We start from the raw sequence: 19,495 nt of genomic DNA, 5'->3' as shown, positions 1-19,495 counted from the left end.
CGCTCTCATAGTCTTAACTCTGAAACAGTCCTCTGGAGGCGTCCACTCCCGCCATCGTGCCTGAAAGAAGGCGATAGGTACCAGCCCCTTCAGGGAGTCACTTACAATTGGACACCCAGTGAGTGTGAGCATTGAGGGGAGCACGACGTCAGGACGCCGAGAGGGCGGACCGGCCGGAGCGGTGGTCACCGCTCTTGCGTGACGTCAGCATTTTGCGCCGCCGTGGGAGGAAAGCCCGAGACTGGCGCCGGCCGGAAGGGGCGGGGCGCCTGGCCCGGTTTCCTGGCGACGCAGCGTGGCGGTACGCAGCTTCTCCCGCTGCTCTGCTCCTTCCCTTCCGGACGCGTGAGCGAGGCTGTCATGCCTTGGTTACTCTCAACAGCTAAGCTGGTTCCCGCGGTAGCAAGCGCCCGCAGCCTCTCAGGTTAGACTCACCTCCCATTGTGTCCCCTCCCGGGGGCTTGCTCTCTGAGAAGCCTCAGGCTCCGCAGAGGGATCCAAGCTGCTCTCAGGCGATCGCTGGTTCGGCGGACCCTTCTGCTAGGGTCTCCAAACCCTCTGTGCGCTCCTCGGACTTCTTCTTTACCTGCCGCTCCTAGAAGAGGGTGGGCCCTGTGTTCTCTTTACCTGTCAGGTATTCTGGGAAGCTGAAATGATTGCAAAGAGGGAACTATCTTCAAACTTACTCGGCCTCATAGAAGTTGCTTAGGTGACAAAGTGTCTCGCATCAAGTAGCTCTTGTTTCTATTAGATTAACCTAAAATTCTGTTTTTGTGTTTTCAAAGAGTTGATTTGAGAACTGGGTTCAGATTGAACAATATTTAGTAACATCCTTTGAGCTATTCCTCTCAGGAGAGGTAATGTTTAGAAATACTCCTGAGACTTTTTATGTTTGAAAGCCCTGTTTGTAAAGACAAGATGAAGGAGTCCCTGAATAAGGGGGCCCCTTTATTCAGAGTGTACTATCTCGTTAGCGATTAATCTGAGAACGTAAAGCTTGATCAATAAAAGCTGAATAATCTGCCTTGCAGGTGGATTTGCCATTGGATCACATTTCAGTTTTTTGGGCGGATGTGTGAACCAGAACATATGGTATTTGACTTCAAAGCTATGTATCGGCATATGTTTCTTGTGTTAATATACTTGAATTTCCTGAAAATGAAATGGTAATTAAATCAAGACTTACTCTACTTTAAAAAAGAATAATCTTTATCTAGTGCACAGACCTTGCTCTTTGGTTCTAATAGTTAAGCTGCAGAAAACTGTCCCTCTCCATGGCAATAGGTGAACAGATGTGCATTAATGGTAATCACAGAGGATGCGACCTATGATTTAGAGCTGGAGCCATCTGTTACTTGTGACTTTTTTTGGATTTGTTGAGGCTTTGTGTAAAATCTGATTAATCAAGGTTTAGGACTAGATACTGTATTACACACTGTATTATACACATCAAGATATTTGAAAAATATATTCATAATTATGCTTCACTTTGTCTCAATGGAATAAGTAAATTTAACCACCTCTTATATTGGCTTTTTGAATGAATGAATGTTCCCCTTGGATCTTTGCAAGTCCGATAAGGTAGGGCAGATGTCCTAATTTTACTGATGGAGAACTGGAACTAACATAGGATCAAAAATAGTAAGTCAGGAAATTTAGTTGTATGATTGCCATCTAGTTTTTTTTCTGTTATATCAGTAGATCTCATTCTGGCTTAGAGTCCTTTTGGAACTTTTATTGAGCCAGAAAGAATCATTCAGTTACCTTTGAGTTACTGGTCATTGTGGATGAATCTCCACTTTCCTGGAGTTGCTCACAGTCTGGTCAGAGTGATAGACAACAGATAAATGACATTATAGCAAAGAATAGTAATAGAGTCTTGACTAAAGTGACTTGGGGGCTCAGGAAAAGCAGTAATGGGTTGTAAATCTTGTATTATTCTGGAATTTTACTAAGTTTTAGAAATTGAAAATTCCACTGACTTGAGGTGCTCAGAAATGGAACTTATTGTTTCTGATGCTCTTGGTTGCCCTTTTTTAGAAAGGCTTTGGGTCCAGAGTATGGAGTACTATAGGAAACTCACATCTGTGAAAGTCGTGCATTCCTAAAGTGAAAATGTATTGTATTGACTAGCTAAAGGTTAACCTAGTTAAGAGTGTAATTTCATTAGTTGGAATATGCAGATATTAACACCAACTAGTCATCTGAGAAAAAAGCAAAATAAAGCACCGATGATGCATAAGTTAGTTGTATTTTAAAAGACTACATCATTTAAGATAACCATAAGACCGAGATGGGGAAAGGAAATATTGAAAATATTAAAGAATAAGCACAGAATAATTTTTAAAAGCCTGTTTGCAGTTAATTCATTCAACAAACATTAATTGAGCACCACATATGAGCACTAAGCACAAAAAATTTCTATCACAGGACACAGATCAAAAAAGCAAGTAATTGTAATATACTAAATTTAGAGAGAGGTGGAGGAAAGGAAAGAAGGATAGGTATTTTCTGGGAGCAGAGAGGGGCAAAGCGGAAGTATGGGAATGCTTTTAAAAGATTAAGAGATGTTTGATTTTGAGACCTGAAAGAACGCTTTCATCAAACAGACTGGAGTAATAGAGCCTTCTCAGCAGAGAGAACATGCAAAGGCATAGAATCCTGAAACAGAATGGCTGGTACAAAGCTTTTCAATCCTTAGTAAGCCTGGAGGAGCATTTTCGAGATATGTTCCTGGGCATATTAATAGGTATTACACCAAAATGGCTCTGTGGTAAAATAAGTACAGGGAATGCTGCATTTCATAGCACCCATGACGAACTAATTCTGTCTCTAAGGCAGAAATGTATTTAGCAGTAATTTGCAAAATATATTTGACCATGGAGCCTTTTTTTCTGTGTTTGACCATAGACACTTTTTTCTGTGACAATTCTTGAACCTATGTCCCTTGGAACACATATTGAGAAAACTTGGGCTCAAGCATAAGATGTGTAGGAAGAGATGATAGAAAATCAAGTTGGGGAGAAAGCTGGTGGCTAATTCATGGAGGACTTTTTGGAAACAATGAGCTTTTTCCTCTGGCAGTGCGGAACCATTGAATAATTTTAAGCTATTGAGTAAGACTAAATCTGAATTTTTAGTTCTCTGTCAGGAATGGGAAATGGACCAGAAGGCATGTGATTGCATTAAGTTTTCAGACACTGGTTTTTGCATTTGTTGTTGGAAAATTATATTTTTTTCTGACTGATTAATTCCACATACATGATGACAGATAGTCTACTAAATATTACATTTTATATAAGTACCAATTAAAATAGGCTTTCGTGATTTTCTGAAAATAAGCTTTAAGTGCTCATTGTCCCCAGTCCCTCCTATAGAACGAATGACCTCTCCCTAACCTACCAACTAAAAATCAAACGATGAAATAAAAGCTCATACTACTATAACAGTCTTTTTAAAAAATAGACATTGTAATTTTTCTAGTTTCCATATTTGTTGCCCTGCTAAATACCACTGAATTGTACTTTTCCAGCCAAAGATGATTGGGTTTTAGTGCCGCTCGATTATTTACCCCTATCTTTTAGTCACATTAAAATTTACAGTAATTACATTTCTAAGCGATAAAAAATTAAATATCAATAGATCTTTTTGTTAAAAAAGGAATAATTCAGTGACAAGGAACATGCAGGATGTAAGTCAATGCAGGCAGTACTTTTCAGTTGCTTTATAAATACAGGCATCTCAAATGTGGCACATCCAAAACTTAACACCTGCAGCCCTATGTCAAATAATGGCAACTTCCTGCTTACAGTGGCTAAGGCCGAAAACCTTGACTCCTGTCCAACATATAGTCTGTCAACATATTCTGTTTGGCCTTAATTTTAGAATATATTCAGAATTTGAAAACTCTTTACCAACCCTAACTTCACCGCCCTAGACCAAGCTACCACAGTCTCTTCCCTGGATTGTGGCAATAACCTGATTTCCTTGCTTGCTTTGAGACTTTTTGCAATGACAGCAGTCAACATAGGCCTGTTTAAATATGTCAGTTTATTTCACTCTTCTGCTCAAAACTTCTAACGGCTTCCTGTCCCATATATAATACCAAAGTCCATATTGTGATCTAGCAGTTCCTGCATGATCTGATCTCCTGTTTCCTTTCTTCATTTACTTGCTCTCTTAATTGGCTACCACTGATCTCCATGTTCCTCAAATACACCTTACACAGCCTGCCTTAGGGATGTTTCATCCGTTATTCCTTCTGCCTGGAATTCTGTCTCACCTGATAGCCACATGGCTAACAGCTTCACTTCCTTGAGATCTTTACTCTGATGTAACCATCACTTTTCCCTGGCTACCTTAGCTTAAATTTCAACTCCCATACTCCAAAGCTTTTATCTGCTTTCCCTACTTTATTTTTTTTCCTTAGCACCTATGACTAACATAATATTTTACCTAATATTTGTTTATTGTTTCCAGTTTGGAAGCTGTGACAGCTAAGGTTCTTACTGTTCATTACTGTATCCTATGTACCTAGAACACTACCTGACAAACAATAGGTACTCAAAAAATAATGTTAACTGAATGAAAGAATAGAAATAATAGGCCGAAAAGCAATGTATTTTAAAAAGTAATTACAGAAAGCTAAGAAGTAATCAAAGAAGCAAATGTATACAAACATTTAGATGAAACCACTTGCTCAGTATCTGATATATCTATAACTCATCTATTTTCTTTTCATGATAACCCTAAGTTATAGCTAAAGGAGGTGTTTTAGAGTAATGCTTTTGTAGATCCTTTGTACATACTCAAAGATAATAGAAAGTTTTACCTGAAGTGATCCACTGATGGCCTATCCCACACGATATAGCCAGAGTGCTCTGAGGAATCTATCGTAAGTCTGGCTTTTTTTTTTTTTTTTTTTAATCAGAGTAAGATACATACAACAAAATTTACCACACTAATCATTTTTAAATATACAATTGTAGTCTACAGCCATGCCACCCTGAACGCGCCGCGCCCAATCCCGTCTGATCTCGGAAGCTAAGCAGAGTCGGGCCTGATTAGTACTTGGATGGGAGACCACCTAGGAAGACCAGGCTTAAAAAAAATAAATAAAATAAAAATAAAAATAAATATACAATTGTGAAGCAGATCTCCAGAATTTTCATCTTGCTAACCTGAAACTATACCCATTAACAACTCTTCCTTTCCCCCTCCCCCTTGCCCCTGTTAACCACAATTTACTTTCTGTTTCTATGAATTTGACTTTAGATTCCTCATATAAGTAGAATCAAAGTTTTTGTTTTTCTATGACTGGCTTATTTCACTTAGCATAATGTCTCAAAGTTCATTCATGTTGTAGCACATAATCTAAAGGGATTTCCTTCTTTTTTAAGGCTGAGTAATATTCCACTGTATGTATATGCCTGTATGTATGAATGTTTTACGTTTTTATTAATTGATTTACATTTGAGTTGGTTCCATCTCTGCCTGTTATAAGTGCTGCTGTGAACATGGGTGTGCAAATGTAAGTCTGGCTATTTTTAAATTAAAAGAAAATAATTTGTACTTTAATTTTTAATTTATATTATCTAAGTTTTGTGTCAAATGCTATGCCTCTAATGGAAAAAAAGTCACTTCATGAGTAGTTACATTCTCTAAACCTGTATATCTTAATACATTTTTAGCTTCTAATGTCATACATATTTCAGAAGTATGTAGTTTTAATTAGAGAAAAAGAATGAAACAGATCATAAACTCTACTGAAAAACTATGCAAATATTTAGCTCAAAACCAAAAGTAAAATAATCTTTGCCGTTTTCCAAATTCTTAACATCACTGTCACAACTCATCTTTTTCTGATGTACCTAATCCAAACCACCACTGAGCACATGTCAACAATCCTGCTAAATGTGTTAAAAACATAATCTTAGTATACTATTAAATAAATGTTATCTACAAAACTCTGTGATTAACCAAAACACAAAGAATCATGTTCAAATGTTATATGAACATAATGTGTCTGAAGGATCAATTTAACGATTCCTTTTGGTTGACTTCTTCTTCTGCACCTTTTTATGCTTCTTTTTTTTCCTCTTACCACCTTCTTTGAATCCTGCTGAGAAAATAGAGGGATCCCTGTTGCTAGTGGCCCACGGTATACCTTGCTCATCATTGTCCACAAAAGTATATTGAGGTACATGTTTGGGGCTGTAGGATTTTGGTGAATAATAGTTGAATGACTGTCTCCTCCAGCTGTGTTCTTCCGCAAAGCCCTCTTCATCTGCCACACCATTTATGAGGAAGGCCTTCAGCTCGCCATCATCAACTTCTCTTTCTTCATCCTCAATAATTCTGTTTGCATTGATATTTCTGCCATTAACAGTTTTACCTGAAGTTATAAAAGATGTGTAGTCGACCATCCCACTGTCATCAAATGCCAAGGAAGAGAAAGAATTAAGGCCCTCACGGCCCAGGGAACCGTATGGTGTGTATCTTGTATCAAGTGAAGAAAATCTCTCAAAAACTGGATATTCACTGGAGGTAGAGGAAAAGGATCTTGCACCTCCGTTTCTGCTTCCATAGGAGCTTCTTGGATTGTTTAAAAGGTCCTCAAGTGAATCTTCAAAGAAATGAAATGAAAATGAGTTCATTTCACCAAAAATTTCTTTAAAGACATCCTCCGGCTTACGGAATGTGAAGCTATACTCAAAAGAATCATCAAAATTACTTCCGCCTCCGCTATTTAATCCTTCTTTGCCATATTTATCATAAATGTCCCGTTTTTCGTCATTTGATAATACCTCATACGCCTCAACTACTTCTTTGAATTTTCTCTCGGCTTCTTCTTTATTTTCTGGATTTTTATCCGGGTGCCATTTAAGTGCCACTTTATGATAAGCCTTTTTAATGTCCTCACACGAAGCATATTTCTGCACTCCTAGAACTTCATAGTAATCCACCATGCTTTAACAGGTTGTTGGAAAGGGGTGCTCCGGGTCATGAGAACCGTGGTTTCCTCTCAGCTCAGGCTCTGCTGGTGGTGGTGGTAGAGTGACTGCAGGTAGGCACGTTTTTACATTGAAGACAGTGTTATTACAGTGGGCCACTGCTAGGAGACGTTAGGATACTGATTGTGTTGCAAGCAGAGTTACAAACATGTCAGAGATGGCTGCATTATGCTGTCATTCTGGGGTGGGGGTGGGGCTTAGACCTTCCAAATGGAACTTGTCCAGAGTATTGCCAGATCGTCCTGGACCCTCTACACTATTTCCCCTATATTTCCCTGGAATCCTCAAACAATACCAGTGTGACCTGTTGCCGATGGCCACCGCATGCCACTTGCATAATATGACCTCTAGTTTACTGAACCTTTATTAATAAGTGCCTTCCCAGCTCCTCCATGTTTTGTTTTGGACAAATGAAGAATTCGTGAACTGTGAAAAAAGTATTCAAACAGTTGATATGTTTATTTCAGTCAAGAGATTTATACTTGAGTAGGAGATATAAACAAGTCACTTGATTACAATATAATAAAGCCTCTGATGGGGGAAACACTACCTGCTAAGCAATCATATGACAGACACCCACCCCAGAACTGAGGTATCAGGGAAGGCTTCTTGGGGAGGTAGCCTACTATACAAGCTTTTTGTATGCCAGTCGTGAGTCATTTGAGATGATGGTATCTCGCCCACTTAAAGTATAGTTAAAGATTTTGAAAACTCTGCATTATATATTCAGTATATAACTATTGAATGCCTACTTTGTGTAAGACACAGTTTGAGCCACTGTTGATAAGAGTATTGAACAAAAAAATGCCAGTTTTCATGGTGTTTACAATATAATGAATTACAAAGAATAAAAATATTTGGAGATAATCTGATATGTGCTCAAAAAAAAGTAATGTGATTGGGGCAGAGAGCTACCTTAGATTGGTTTTAGAAGGCCTCTGAAGAGATGACATTAGAGCTGAGATCTAGATGACAGAGAGTCAGCCATATGACGATCCAGTACACAGTAGCTACTAGCCATGTGGACGGACATTATGTTTCTTTTCCAGTTTTGAGCTATTACAAACAAAGCTAGTATTCATTTCAAGCATAGTGGGAAGCCATGGCGGTGGCGGGGGTGGGGTGGTGGCGGGTATGCATCTGATTTACATTTTTAACAGGTCAGTGGCTACTATGTGGAAAATCAGTTGTGTGTGGGAAAGGATTAGAAAAGCCAGTTGGAAGCGAACTAGACCAAAGTTGATTTGGGGTGGGGGGTGGTGACAATTTAAATCGTCGGTCGGCTAGACCTAAATTAAAAAGACTTGTATTCTATTCCTGGCTCATTTTATTGTCCCAGGAAATTCCTTATGATGATCTCTGTTTTTCCTCCTCTATATTGTATTTGTTTTATTTTTATCACATTTATAAACCCCTCAGTTAAATGATAATCTAATGAGAAATAAAACAGTAGTGTACATTTCTAGACAGCCTTTCAAGACCATTTGCTAGCTTTGACTGTTTTTTACTTGGTGTTTGTTTCGTTATACCAGTTGACTAGAGGTATTGCAAAACTCTTAAACTCAAATAATTTTACTTCTCTACAGTATATGTGCTCACATGTATGTATGTATGTTTGGTATACACATGATTATATTTGCCTGCCATTGAAAATAAATAGCAATAATAATAATGAACATTATTTGAGTGCCATCTTTGTGTCAGACCCTGTACCAACTAACTTATGTGCAGTAATAAATAGCAGTAATAATATTGAACATTATTTGAGTGCCATCTTTGCATCAGACCCTGTACCAACTAACTTACATGCAGTTTCTCATTTAACTGTGACAGCAGTCCACCAAAATAAATATTTTGTACCCATAAGAAACCTGAGTTTCTGAAAAGTAAAGTAATTTTTCTAAGACTACCTAACTTGCTGATGAAAAATCTAAAAATTAAATTTAAGTCTCTGATTCCAAATTCTGCTCTTTCCACTCCCTCGCATTTCTTGGTCCAGGACTTAAGAGTTTAGATCCTAGACATTCCATAAACATGTATTGAAAACCTATGATACAGAGGAGCTAGAAAATTCTGCTCTGGAGGAATTCATATAATTGGAAAAAACATTGAAAACTAATTTCAATAGAGCGTGAAAGTGTCAGGCGAGGATTTGCTTCTGGATTCCCCGCCCCTTGGTCTCTTGCCCCTGCCAGCTGCTGTGCCATTTCTCTGATCCTCTCACAATAAAATTTCTCAAAACTGTTCTCTCTACTCAATGTCTGTGCTTTCTTCCACCCCATTCTCTCTTTGGCACACTCCCAATCTAGCTTCTACCTTCTTTTTCTTTTTCTACAGTTTTATTGCAATACAATTAGCATATAACATTTTACACATTTAAGGTATACAACGTAATGATTTAATATATGTATATATCGTGAAATGATTACCAAAATAAGTTTAGTTACGTCCATCACCTCACATAGTTAACGCTTTTTTCTTATAAGAACTTTTAAGATCTACTCTTTAAGCAACTTTCAAATATACAATACAGAATCGTTAACTGTAATCACTGTGCTATACGTTACATCCCCGGAATTTATTTATCTTATAATTGGAAATTTGTATGTTTTGACCACCTCCCATTTTGGCTTCTATCTTCTATACTCTACTAAAACTATTCTTGTCTCTAGTGACTTCCGTGTTGCCAAATTCAGCCTTTTTTTTTTTTTTTTTTTTTGCCTCATAGTTGGCAGCACATGACACAGTTGAGCACTTTCCCCTTCTTTAAACACTTTCTTTAACTTCCTAAATACCACATTTGTTCAAGTTTTCCTCCTTTCTCCTCTGCTCCTCTGCTTTTCCTTCTCATACTAAAATAACATAGTACTGTACTTTATCTGCACCATCTCCCTAGGTAATAGCCACTCCCAAGGCTCTAGATGCCATCTGTGTGCATATGATGCCTTAATTTATGTATTAACCAGCTACTTTCCCCCACAAACTTAAGACTGACTATTTGACCTCTCCGTTGGCATTCCAATAATTTTCTCAAGCTTTTCCATCTCATTTAATGATACAACCCCCACTTGTTCATCCACCCCCTTGTTCAGACCCAAAACCTGGGAATCATCCTTAATTTCTTTCTTACTCCCTGCAGCTTAATCAGAAGCCAGACTTGCTGGTTTGTGACCTTCAAAATATATTCCAAATCCAATCATTACTGGGGGAATAAAGTCAAATAGGGAATGATCCCGGCCTTCCAAGAGTTTATAGTAGACTGGCAAACTAAACTAGCAATTATGGCAGTGTCCTAGGTATTAAAATAGAATTAAGCACAGGAGCACTGAGGAGGGGCATTTGCATCAGAAGCAGTAGAGATGGTGAGTTATTAGAGAAGGCTTTCTGGATTAAGTGATGTTGGACCTGTTTTTTGAGAAGTTGGGTACATAGAAGCTGGAACAGGCCAATTTAGACCAAGAGAACTTGCATTTTTGAAGGCAAACACTTACAATATAGACTCATTTGCTGGGGCTCTTGGAGTAGTTTTGTACGGCTGCAATAATGTTTTTTGGGAATTATTCCAGAGGAGTGAGCAGGGGCCAGGAGGATGCTAAGCTAGAGTTTGAAGCATATTTTGATAGAAAATTCTAAGTGTATTGTGAAGAAAGCTGGAAAGTTAAGGACAGATCCTGGAGTTTAAACCTGATTGGTTGAAAATACCTTTGAAGAGATTGAGGCAAAAGACTAGAGGGATCACTTTGCAAATAATGTAGCCTGTAGAGGATGAATGAAGAGAGTGAAGACCAGTTAGACTATTGCAGTAGTCCAGGTGAATTGAGGATCTAAACTAAGGATCCTTTGAATTGGATATTTTAGAAATAGGACTTGATACACCATTAACTAATTACAGTAGTCCCCCATTATCCACAAGGGATGCATTCCAAGACCCCCAGTAGATTCCCGAGACTGCAAATAGTACCAAAGCCTGTGTATGTATACTGTGTTTTTTCCTATACGTACATGCCTATGATAAAGCTTAATTTATAATGTAGGCACAGAAAGAGCTTAACAACAATAAAAACAGAACCAATTAAAGTAATGCAAATGTGGCATTATTAAGTAAAATAAGGGTCACTTGAACACAAGCGCTGCGATACCTTGACAGTGGATCTCATTAACCAGGGTGGCTACTTAAGTGACTATGCTGGGCGAAGCGATGATTCACACACTGGACAGGACAGAGCGGGATGGCACGAGATTTCATCATGCTACTCAGAACGGTGCACAATTGAAACTTATGAATTGTTTCTTTCTGAAATTTTCCATTTAATATTTTCAGACCGCGGGTAATTGAAACCACAGAAAAGAGGGATCTACTGGTACATGACCTTGAGCAAAAAATCCTGTGTACTTGAATGTAGGGTAAAAAGCCAACAGGATTTTTTAAATTTACTAAGAATAAACATCTCAATTTATGTCTCATGTTAAAGGTTTTTGTTGTTGTTTGCGTTAAGAGTTAAGCTTCCTCTGCTTGGAAATGGTCCAAATTAGAAGGATTGAATATTCTAGTATCATCTCATCTGAACATTAAAAAAAAAAAAAAAAAAATAGAAAATTGGTTAACTTTTTACATTTAGTTATTTTACTGTTGAAATGATAGTGTAGACAGTGTTGTCTCATGGTCATGGGCTCTGTAAATTGTTGTTCAAATCCTAGTTCTGTTCTAGTAGTTCTTCATCGTGGGCAAATTTTTTAACCTTCTGTGTGTCTTTTTTCTCACTTTTAAATGGGAAGTACTGTAATAGTATCTACTTCAAACATGCTACTAGTTTAAAGAAGATCATTTTGATAGATTTGGCTTCGGCAAAAAAAGCAGTAATACTAGCTGCTTTGAGAGAGGGGTACAGGGTAACTTGATATTATGTAAAATTTCCTGGGCCAGCCAAAAGAGAAAGAGATGGACAACTCCATCTGAAGAGTTTATTAAGGGAACTGACATATGAGGCGCATCTTGGGCAGCGGGCAAGAGGACAGATGACTCAGATGTCTTCTGCCCCGTGTGGCAGGCACTAAAGGGGTATACAGGACACGGCAGAATGAAGAGGGGTCCTGGGGCGTATCCCACCCTGCATAAAGGGGAAAGCTTGATGTGCTTCCCTCTTCCAGGACCCAGCACGTCTGAGGCAGAGGGGACGGGGTCAGACGGCCTCTGAGAGGGTGTATGAGAAACAGTGCGCTCTGGCCCAGAGCTAACTGGATCCAGCAGGAGAGTGGCAGCAGTTAGTTGCATGTGGAATAGTCCCTCCTCCACACTCAGTGACAGCTATGGGAGGATGGCTTTTCCCTGTAAATCCCTTCTGTATCTTTTGAACTTTGATCCATATGAATGTTACCAGTTCAAAAATTGGTTAAAAATTTATAGTACTTACCTCACACAGCTATGAGAATTAAATAAGTTAACACATGCAGAGTGCTTAGAATACTTTCTGGGACATAATAAAAACGGAATAAATTTCAGCTGTTATCATGATCAGTTTGTCTTCAATGACCAGCTGTGATTAAAAAGCAATAAATATACTATCTCTACTATTTGTTGTAATGCAGAGAGTGGAGCTGCATCCTATATTGTGTGAGCTTTGATAGGACGAGTTTTTTTACTGGTAAAAGAAGTTTGGGTCATTGTGCTAAACTTTTAATTGTCTTCTATTTCCTCCTACCACCCCATCCCATCGTTCCACCATCTTATTCATGGACAACCCGCTACCATCTCTTTCCAGTGCCGTCTCTACTCTCAAGAAGCACAAATGTCAAGGGTCAGGAAACTAAAAAATTAAGTGGCCAACAACTACTGTGCTTTGAGGAAGGCCGTTTCTGAGGGTGTTGCAAGCATCAGTGTAGGGAATGTGATGTTTCGGGAGGCAGAGGCTGGTCTCAGGATACCTTTGTACTCAGGAACCTCACTTCCCCCTCCCTCCGAACTGGAGCTGACCTCAGTATGATGACAAAGGCTTATAATGCAGTGTTTTTCAAATTGCAAGTTGTAGTCTTAGTAGGTCATCGTATCAGTTTCCTGAGGCTACTGTAACATTGCCACAAATGTGGTGGCTTAGAACAGCAGTGGTGTATTCCCTCACAGTTCTGAAGGCCAGAAGTCAAAAATCCAGTGTCAGCAGGGCTGCACTCCTTCCGAAGGCTCCAGAAGAGAATCCGGTTTTCACCTCTTCCAGTTCCTGGTGTAGGGGTACCTTGGCTAGTGGTTGTGGCCACGTCACTCCAGTCTCTGTCTCCATGGTCACATTGCTTCCCCCTCTTCTGGCTTCTGTCTGTCTCTAATAAGAGGCCATGTACGGTTATTCATTGGCCTCATTTCAATATCGTTGTGTCCCAGGGAACAGGGAGGCTCATGGAGAGGGGGCACACTGGAATAGTGGGTTGATGGAGCAGTCAGAACACACATTTATCCATTAAGTTCGCCATCTTTATATGAATGTGGTTCATGGCATCCCAGAACAATTACAATAGTGACGTCAAAGATCACTGACCACAGATCACCTTAACAAATACAACAATAATTTAAAAAGTTTGAAATATTGTGAGAATTACCAAAATGAGACTGAGACACAAAGTGAGCAAATGCTGTTGGGAAAATGACGCCAATAGACTTGCTTGATGCAGGATTGCCACAAACCTTCAATTTATTAAAAAAATGCAGTATCTGCAAAGCGCTGTATATTCTTTGAAGACCAGAGCAAACGTCTTGTCTTATTCTTGTGTCTTTCCCAGCGTGTGTTCTTCCCAATCACATGCTCAATAAATTTTTGTCGAACGAATGCTAATAATAGTGTTTATTATGTGCTATTAGTAAGCATTTTTCATACATTATTTTATTCAGCTCTAAGATTCCAAGATTTAATGAGATAGCATGTGCATATTTTCTCATACTTCACATAATTCTCAATAAAAATATTAATTCTTTTTCTGAATTTTAGGACACAGCTTTACACACCCTCTGTGAAATACTTCCTAACCCCTCCCCTGCTTTCATTGATTGCCTTCCTTCTGTTCCCATAGCTGCTTATTCACCCTCAAGCATGCTGGATGTATATACACCTCAGTTATACTGCAGTTCGCTAACTTGCTGAGGTTAAGGTGATCTTGTTTCTGTATGCCTAGAGTCCAACACATGCTCTGGCTGGCATGGCAGAAGGGTTATATAATTATCGAAGGTGATGCTAATTTGCATTTTCTAAAGTGTCCAAATGCTGGAGATAGATAAATGAATATATATTGCGAGGACCTTCTAGATTTGTTGTTCCGTTTCATCTTTATTTTTCTTTCAGGATGCATATCATGTTCACAGCGAAGGTACTCCCTCCAGCCCATCCCAGAGAGGAAGATTCCAAACCGATACTTAGGCCAGCCCAGCCCTCTCACACACCCCCACCTCCTCAGACCAGGTAAGGCCATTTAGCTGTAACTGCCTCTCTCCTCAGGTGCTTTTACCTAGAGCTATGCTATGCAGGAGAATTTTTTGCACAGTGGAGGTGTTCTAGATCTGTGCTGTTCAATACAGTCGCTGCTAGCCACAAGTGGCTATCATATGCTTACTATGTTACTAGTGCAGCCGAGGGACTACATTTTTTTGTTTTATTTTAAATAATTTAAATTTAAAATTAAATAGTTACATGTAGTAGTCTACAAACAGCACCTCTGAGGCCATGAATATGATAAGCCTTGTAGTTCAAAATTATCAGTGAAAAGTATGTGTTTAGGATGTTTTTAAAGAAAAGTTCAATGACTTTCTAAGACATAGTTTCTACAATTGTGTTCTCACTATGAGTCCTAGTGAACCACTATGTTGTAACATTGTAGAAAACACATTTTTATTGAAAGAGTTAAATACTCATTTCAAAATTTTGTTTAACAAAACTATTTCTATATAAATTATGCAATAATTTATATTAAATTATGTCACAGCCTTTTTTTTTCTGAGAAAAAGTAAGATTTATTGAAAGTACATTTTAGGAAGAGACATGGCTAAGGAAGGCCGCAGCCCTGTGGAATTTGGGAGAAAAGGAGATAAGCTAGTCCACCCCAGAGGGAGGGGCGAGTTTCCAGCCAGGAGCACTGTAACTGTTTGTCACAGCTTTGAGAGGTGATAGCAATGATAAAGGTGATGCAAAAAATTGGTAAATATTTACTAATTTTTGTAATCAATAGCGATTTACCTCACTAAGTTTTTTTCTGCTCTAAGATTCCAGTGTAGGTGCTAGAAGATGTGTCACTATCACTCAAATTCATGCCTAAAAGCCTTTGTTTTATTTATTTATTTTTTTAAAGCAGTTAAAGGATGAACCGTGGTGAATGAATATCATCCCAAAGAGGCAGGTAGAGTAAAAACCAAATGCTTTGTAGAAAAAGCCATCAGATTTTCAAGGGAAATTAATTGTTGCTTCTGCCATAAGTTAAATCAGTATTTTCTCTGTGAGCATATACGTTAATAATCTAAATTACCTTTAGAGATATGTTACTCTTTCACTGTCTCCTCTCAGTGAACAATACCAGTGTGTCTCTCAGTTAGGGCTTCCTTTTGCTGATTCTTCATCAAACTGAAATTCCTGCTGGAAAGTCGGTCAAAACTCAGGAAATACAGCTCACCACTGAATCACACAAGAAATCAGAGTTTTTCAAAGCTGTAAGGTAAGCTTAATAGCAGTCTAATTGGTATTAAATATTTCTCTACCCTATGAACCCACCTGTAGCTTCAATTTTTTTTTAGAAAAATGTAGAATTGATGTTAATTTTTATCAGCTTTGAAAATTGTTGATTTCTTGTGGTGAGATCTTTTCACATGGTGAGCTGCATTTTCCAGGCCTTGACGATGGCCTCAGTATCTAGACCATTTGCTATGTATGTTATGTGCATGTTAACAATATAAGAAATGAATGTAAATATACGCACATGTATGTTCATACGTATGCATATGTTCATATCAGCTATGGGGGAAAAGGGATGCCTGTTTTTATTTTTGCTCTCCTGGACATAGGGTTTTGGGCATTGGGATAAATGAGAAGGAATAGAAGTAGATAAAATTTTAAAACAGAATTATAAGTGTTAAACTATCAGGCAAAACTGTATAAATATCCAAAGTATCAATCATTTGTCTTTCTCCATGTAGAGATACAAAATGTATGAAAGTGTTAAAACGATTGTAGGATGAAAGAAGAGTAAATTATTAAAAAAATTAAAAAGCATGTAATAATTTTTTTTGGAAAATCTTTTACAGAGCCAAAGTCAGTTTGTTAGTTTTGGGTATAAAATTATGTTGTCTATACTTGGTTTGCTCCAGAAGGTTTTGTGTTTGGCACAGCTCTTTTCCTAATACTTGCCAGTACTTAAAACTTTTGGAAAATATCTCAGTCCCTTTTCTAATTACGTGTTCCATATATATTATAGAAAAATTAGGGAACATAGATAAGCACATATTTTTTAACCTATTTCCCATTTGCCCCAAGAATATTCACTGGTGGCGCTTCCAGGTAACTCACGGATTATAATCCTAACCTCACCCCCAAAGTTTGCCACGAAATATCTTGCTTTTATTATTATTTTCACATCGCTCTAGTATAGCAATAATTTTTAGAAACAAATGACATCATTCTATTTATAGCATTCTGTTTTTAGTGGTGGTAGTTCCATTTACAAAATATAGTAATTCTCGGTCACTGGAAATGTCAAATCCTAGAAAACATAGCATTCCTACGTGTGATGTTTAATTGATGCTGGTGACCGTCACCTTAAGACAAGCACATTCTCTGGGTCATTCCCGAGGCATGCAAAAAGAAAGAAAGAAAGAAAAAGAGAGAGAGGGAGCGGAGGGAGGGAGAGAGGGAAAGAGAGAGAGAGAGTAAGTAAGAGAGAGAGAAGAAACGAAGAAAGAAAGAATAAAATAAATTAACTCTGGCACTGAGCTGTACTTTATTTTTCTAACCCTGGAAAAAGGGTTAAAAATTACTCATAACTCCTATACTCAGAGAAAATTGCTATCGAGACTTTGGTGTATATATAGCTTTCTAGGCTTATTTTTCATATAAAAGGGTGTGTGTGTGTGTGTACACACCCTCTGTACTGAACAATTATTTCCTTAAAATTAATTTTTAGAAGTGAAATTGCTTTTTCTGAAATTTGGGAGCTGCTTCCCCCGGATTTCTCTTGGCCGTACCTACCTAACTTTGCTGAAACAACAGTAACTTGGAAAATATTCAGCAGAATAACATGAGAGATAGAGAAATTCTGTTCTGGCTATGTGACTACCGCTTTAGATAGAAATAAAGAGTCAGATCGACTCCCCCAGGTCCTCCTAATGATTTTTAACTTATCATTTCCCTGCAGAAATCAGCGTTGTAGACCATTGCTTTTTATGACATTGCCCCCCCTGTGCTACGAGACACAAATATCATTTCATCCTTCTCAGTCACTAATATGCCCGCCACTTATCACCCAGGGAAAAAAAAGTGACTCCATGTAGGAAGGCAAGTGGCATTCTGAGCTATATACTATTATGAACTGTGAATCTTCTTTTTATAATCTCTGTACAAGAAAGACACTTACGTAGTTCCCTGACTTTGCACCAGGAGTAATGCTCTCATTAGCAGAACAGCAAGGTGTCCAGCTCACGCAAACACTGAAACTTATCAGGGAATAGGAAGCCTAATAGTGCCTAATGAAGCATTAGTTCCAAAAACTTAGATTTCTAACATTTCACACTTTTAAGCAAAATTAATTTTAGAATGTGTGATATGGTTTGGAGCGCTTTAAGAAAGGGCCGCTCGGAGAGTCGGGCTTGTCAGAATGACTTGCCTGATACATCCAGAACTTCTTCTTGGCTTTCTTCCTACTGCAGCAGTGAACAGAGTCATTGGGAAGTAATCAGGATACAGCTGTGGGGCCCACAATGCGAGGGAATGCCTTTACCATTTACCTTATAATGAATTATCATGGCTGAGGCTATACAGTGATTGTCAAGTATAATATTTAAAAATTGGTTCTAGAGTAGGTTATAGATAATAATTCCCAATTCTTCTTCCCTTGAAAGTATCCATCTTTCAGTGATAGTTTATTTGTAGTTCTGCCTTGAGCAGGGGTGTATTTTTTTTTTTTAAGTTTTGTTAAACATGATTGACTTCAATAATATCTAAAAGATTGAGATTTATTTTGGTGGTGAGATTTTATACTTTTTAAAAGATTAAAATACATATCCAAGAAATGACAAATTGAAAATCATTTGAATCTGCCTAGCCCATTGGGCGAGCTTTTACTATACATACATGCCAGGATCCCGTAGACTTGCTGAATCAGAATCTCAAGGGAAAGGCTTAGGCCATGTGTTTTGAAGAGCTCCCTGGGTGCTTCCGATGCTCGCCACTGGCCTGGTGGGTACTCATTTCTCTGGGTGATTGGAATGCCTAGTAACACAGGAACAAACCAGATCTTCGGCCACAGGCCACGTTCTGAAACATAGTGTGCCTTCCCCGGGCCTCTTTGATGTCCTCATCCCGACACGCTCAGTTTCTTCAGTCCATTCACATCTTTATCATCTCCACCATCAAATATTTACTAAATGATGATTTTACATTTATCTAGCTATTTCAAAACACTTTTTTTTTATAGATTACACTTGATAAGCAGAGTAGTAGTCTAAAAAAATTTTGTTTCAATTTAACTTCAAGGCCTACCTGTTTTTGTACAGTAATGTATCTTTTCTCATTTCCTATGTACCTATGGAATTTTAAAAATAACTATATATTCATGTTAATTATGCATTTTCCTCTTGTCTTCATCTTCTGATTAGGTTTTAATATAAAGATGAATCTTAATGTATATAAGTTTATAAGTGAATAAATCTATATGTTTAACCTATATGTGTGATATATATTGACTACTCATTTCAAGGTACCATTATACAGATACCTAGCTTATAGAAAATTCATAAACTATCATTTAGCGCAGAATTATAGAGTGTGTTTTTAATACTGGGAGAAAAAGAAAATTTTGAAATGTAATAACTTTCACGTGCTTTGAATACTGGTACATTATAAATAAGTGACTTGTCTATTTATCTCTTTAACCTCTGTGTATATTTCTCATTCATATCCAGAAATTCTCTGAGGTAAAGATTAGCAAGAATCAGCCCCAGACAAGAATCTTCTAAAGAATTGAATGATAAGAAGCTCCTGAATCACTTGAGACTCATTCTTGTTGAGCGCAGAAGCCAAAGACTTTCAGGGCTTCTACGTAAATAATTCCTCTCATAGGAACAGTGGTTGTCCAAGGCCCCACTTGGCTTTGGATTACCAGGATGGCAACTTCTTCAATTGTAAATCTTTGTTGTAATAATTATGACTAATGTTTATATAGTGCTTACTCTTCTAAGTATTTTATTAACTTAATTAATCCTCCTGACAACTTTGTGAAGTGGGGACTGTTATTATCTCCACTTT

The 19,495-nt window shown here is 38.0% G+C and overlaps 2 protein-coding genes across 2 annotated transcripts in view; one reads left to right on the top strand and one right to left on the bottom strand.

Moving 5' to 3' along the window:
- The first annotated feature begins 231 nt into the window (after nucleotides 1-231).
- The window catches only part of XPNPEP3 (X-prolyl aminopeptidase 3), a 50,124-nt gene continuing 30,860 nt past the window's right edge, over nucleotides 232-19,495 (top strand). Inside the window, exons 1-2 of the mRNA XM_011369061.2 lie at nucleotides 232-424; nucleotides 14,336-14,452. Coding sequence (XP_011367363.1) covers nucleotides 361-424; nucleotides 14,336-14,452 — 181 coding nt within the window. The 5' untranslated portion in view covers nucleotides 232-360. The remainder of the gene's footprint in view (nucleotides 425-14,335; nucleotides 14,453-19,495) is intronic.
- Nucleotides 5,361-7,205, bottom strand: DNAJB7 (DnaJ heat shock protein family (Hsp40) member B7). Its single transcript, XM_011369059.2, has one exon. The coding sequence runs from the start codon at nucleotides 6,966-6,968 to the stop codon at nucleotides 6,039-6,041; it is 930 nt and encodes a 309-aa protein (XP_011367361.1). The 5' UTR covers nucleotides 6,969-7,205; the 3' UTR covers nucleotides 5,361-6,038.

This window comes from Pteropus vampyrus, unplaced genomic scaffold, assembly GCF_000151845.1.
Source record: "Pteropus vampyrus isolate Shadow unplaced genomic scaffold, Pvam_2.0 Scaffold145, whole genome shotgun sequence".
NCBI classification, from domain to species: domain Eukaryota; kingdom Metazoa; phylum Chordata; class Mammalia; order Chiroptera; family Pteropodidae; genus Pteropus; species Pteropus vampyrus.
This window is presented reverse-complemented; position numbering and strand designations above follow the sequence as displayed.

Bases quoted from the DNA above. Each gene is read 5' to 3' on its own strand.
- DNAJB7 (XM_011369059.2), bottom strand. From the start codon at position 6,968: ATGGTGGATTACTATGAAGTTCTAGGAGTGCAGAAATATGCTTCGTGT.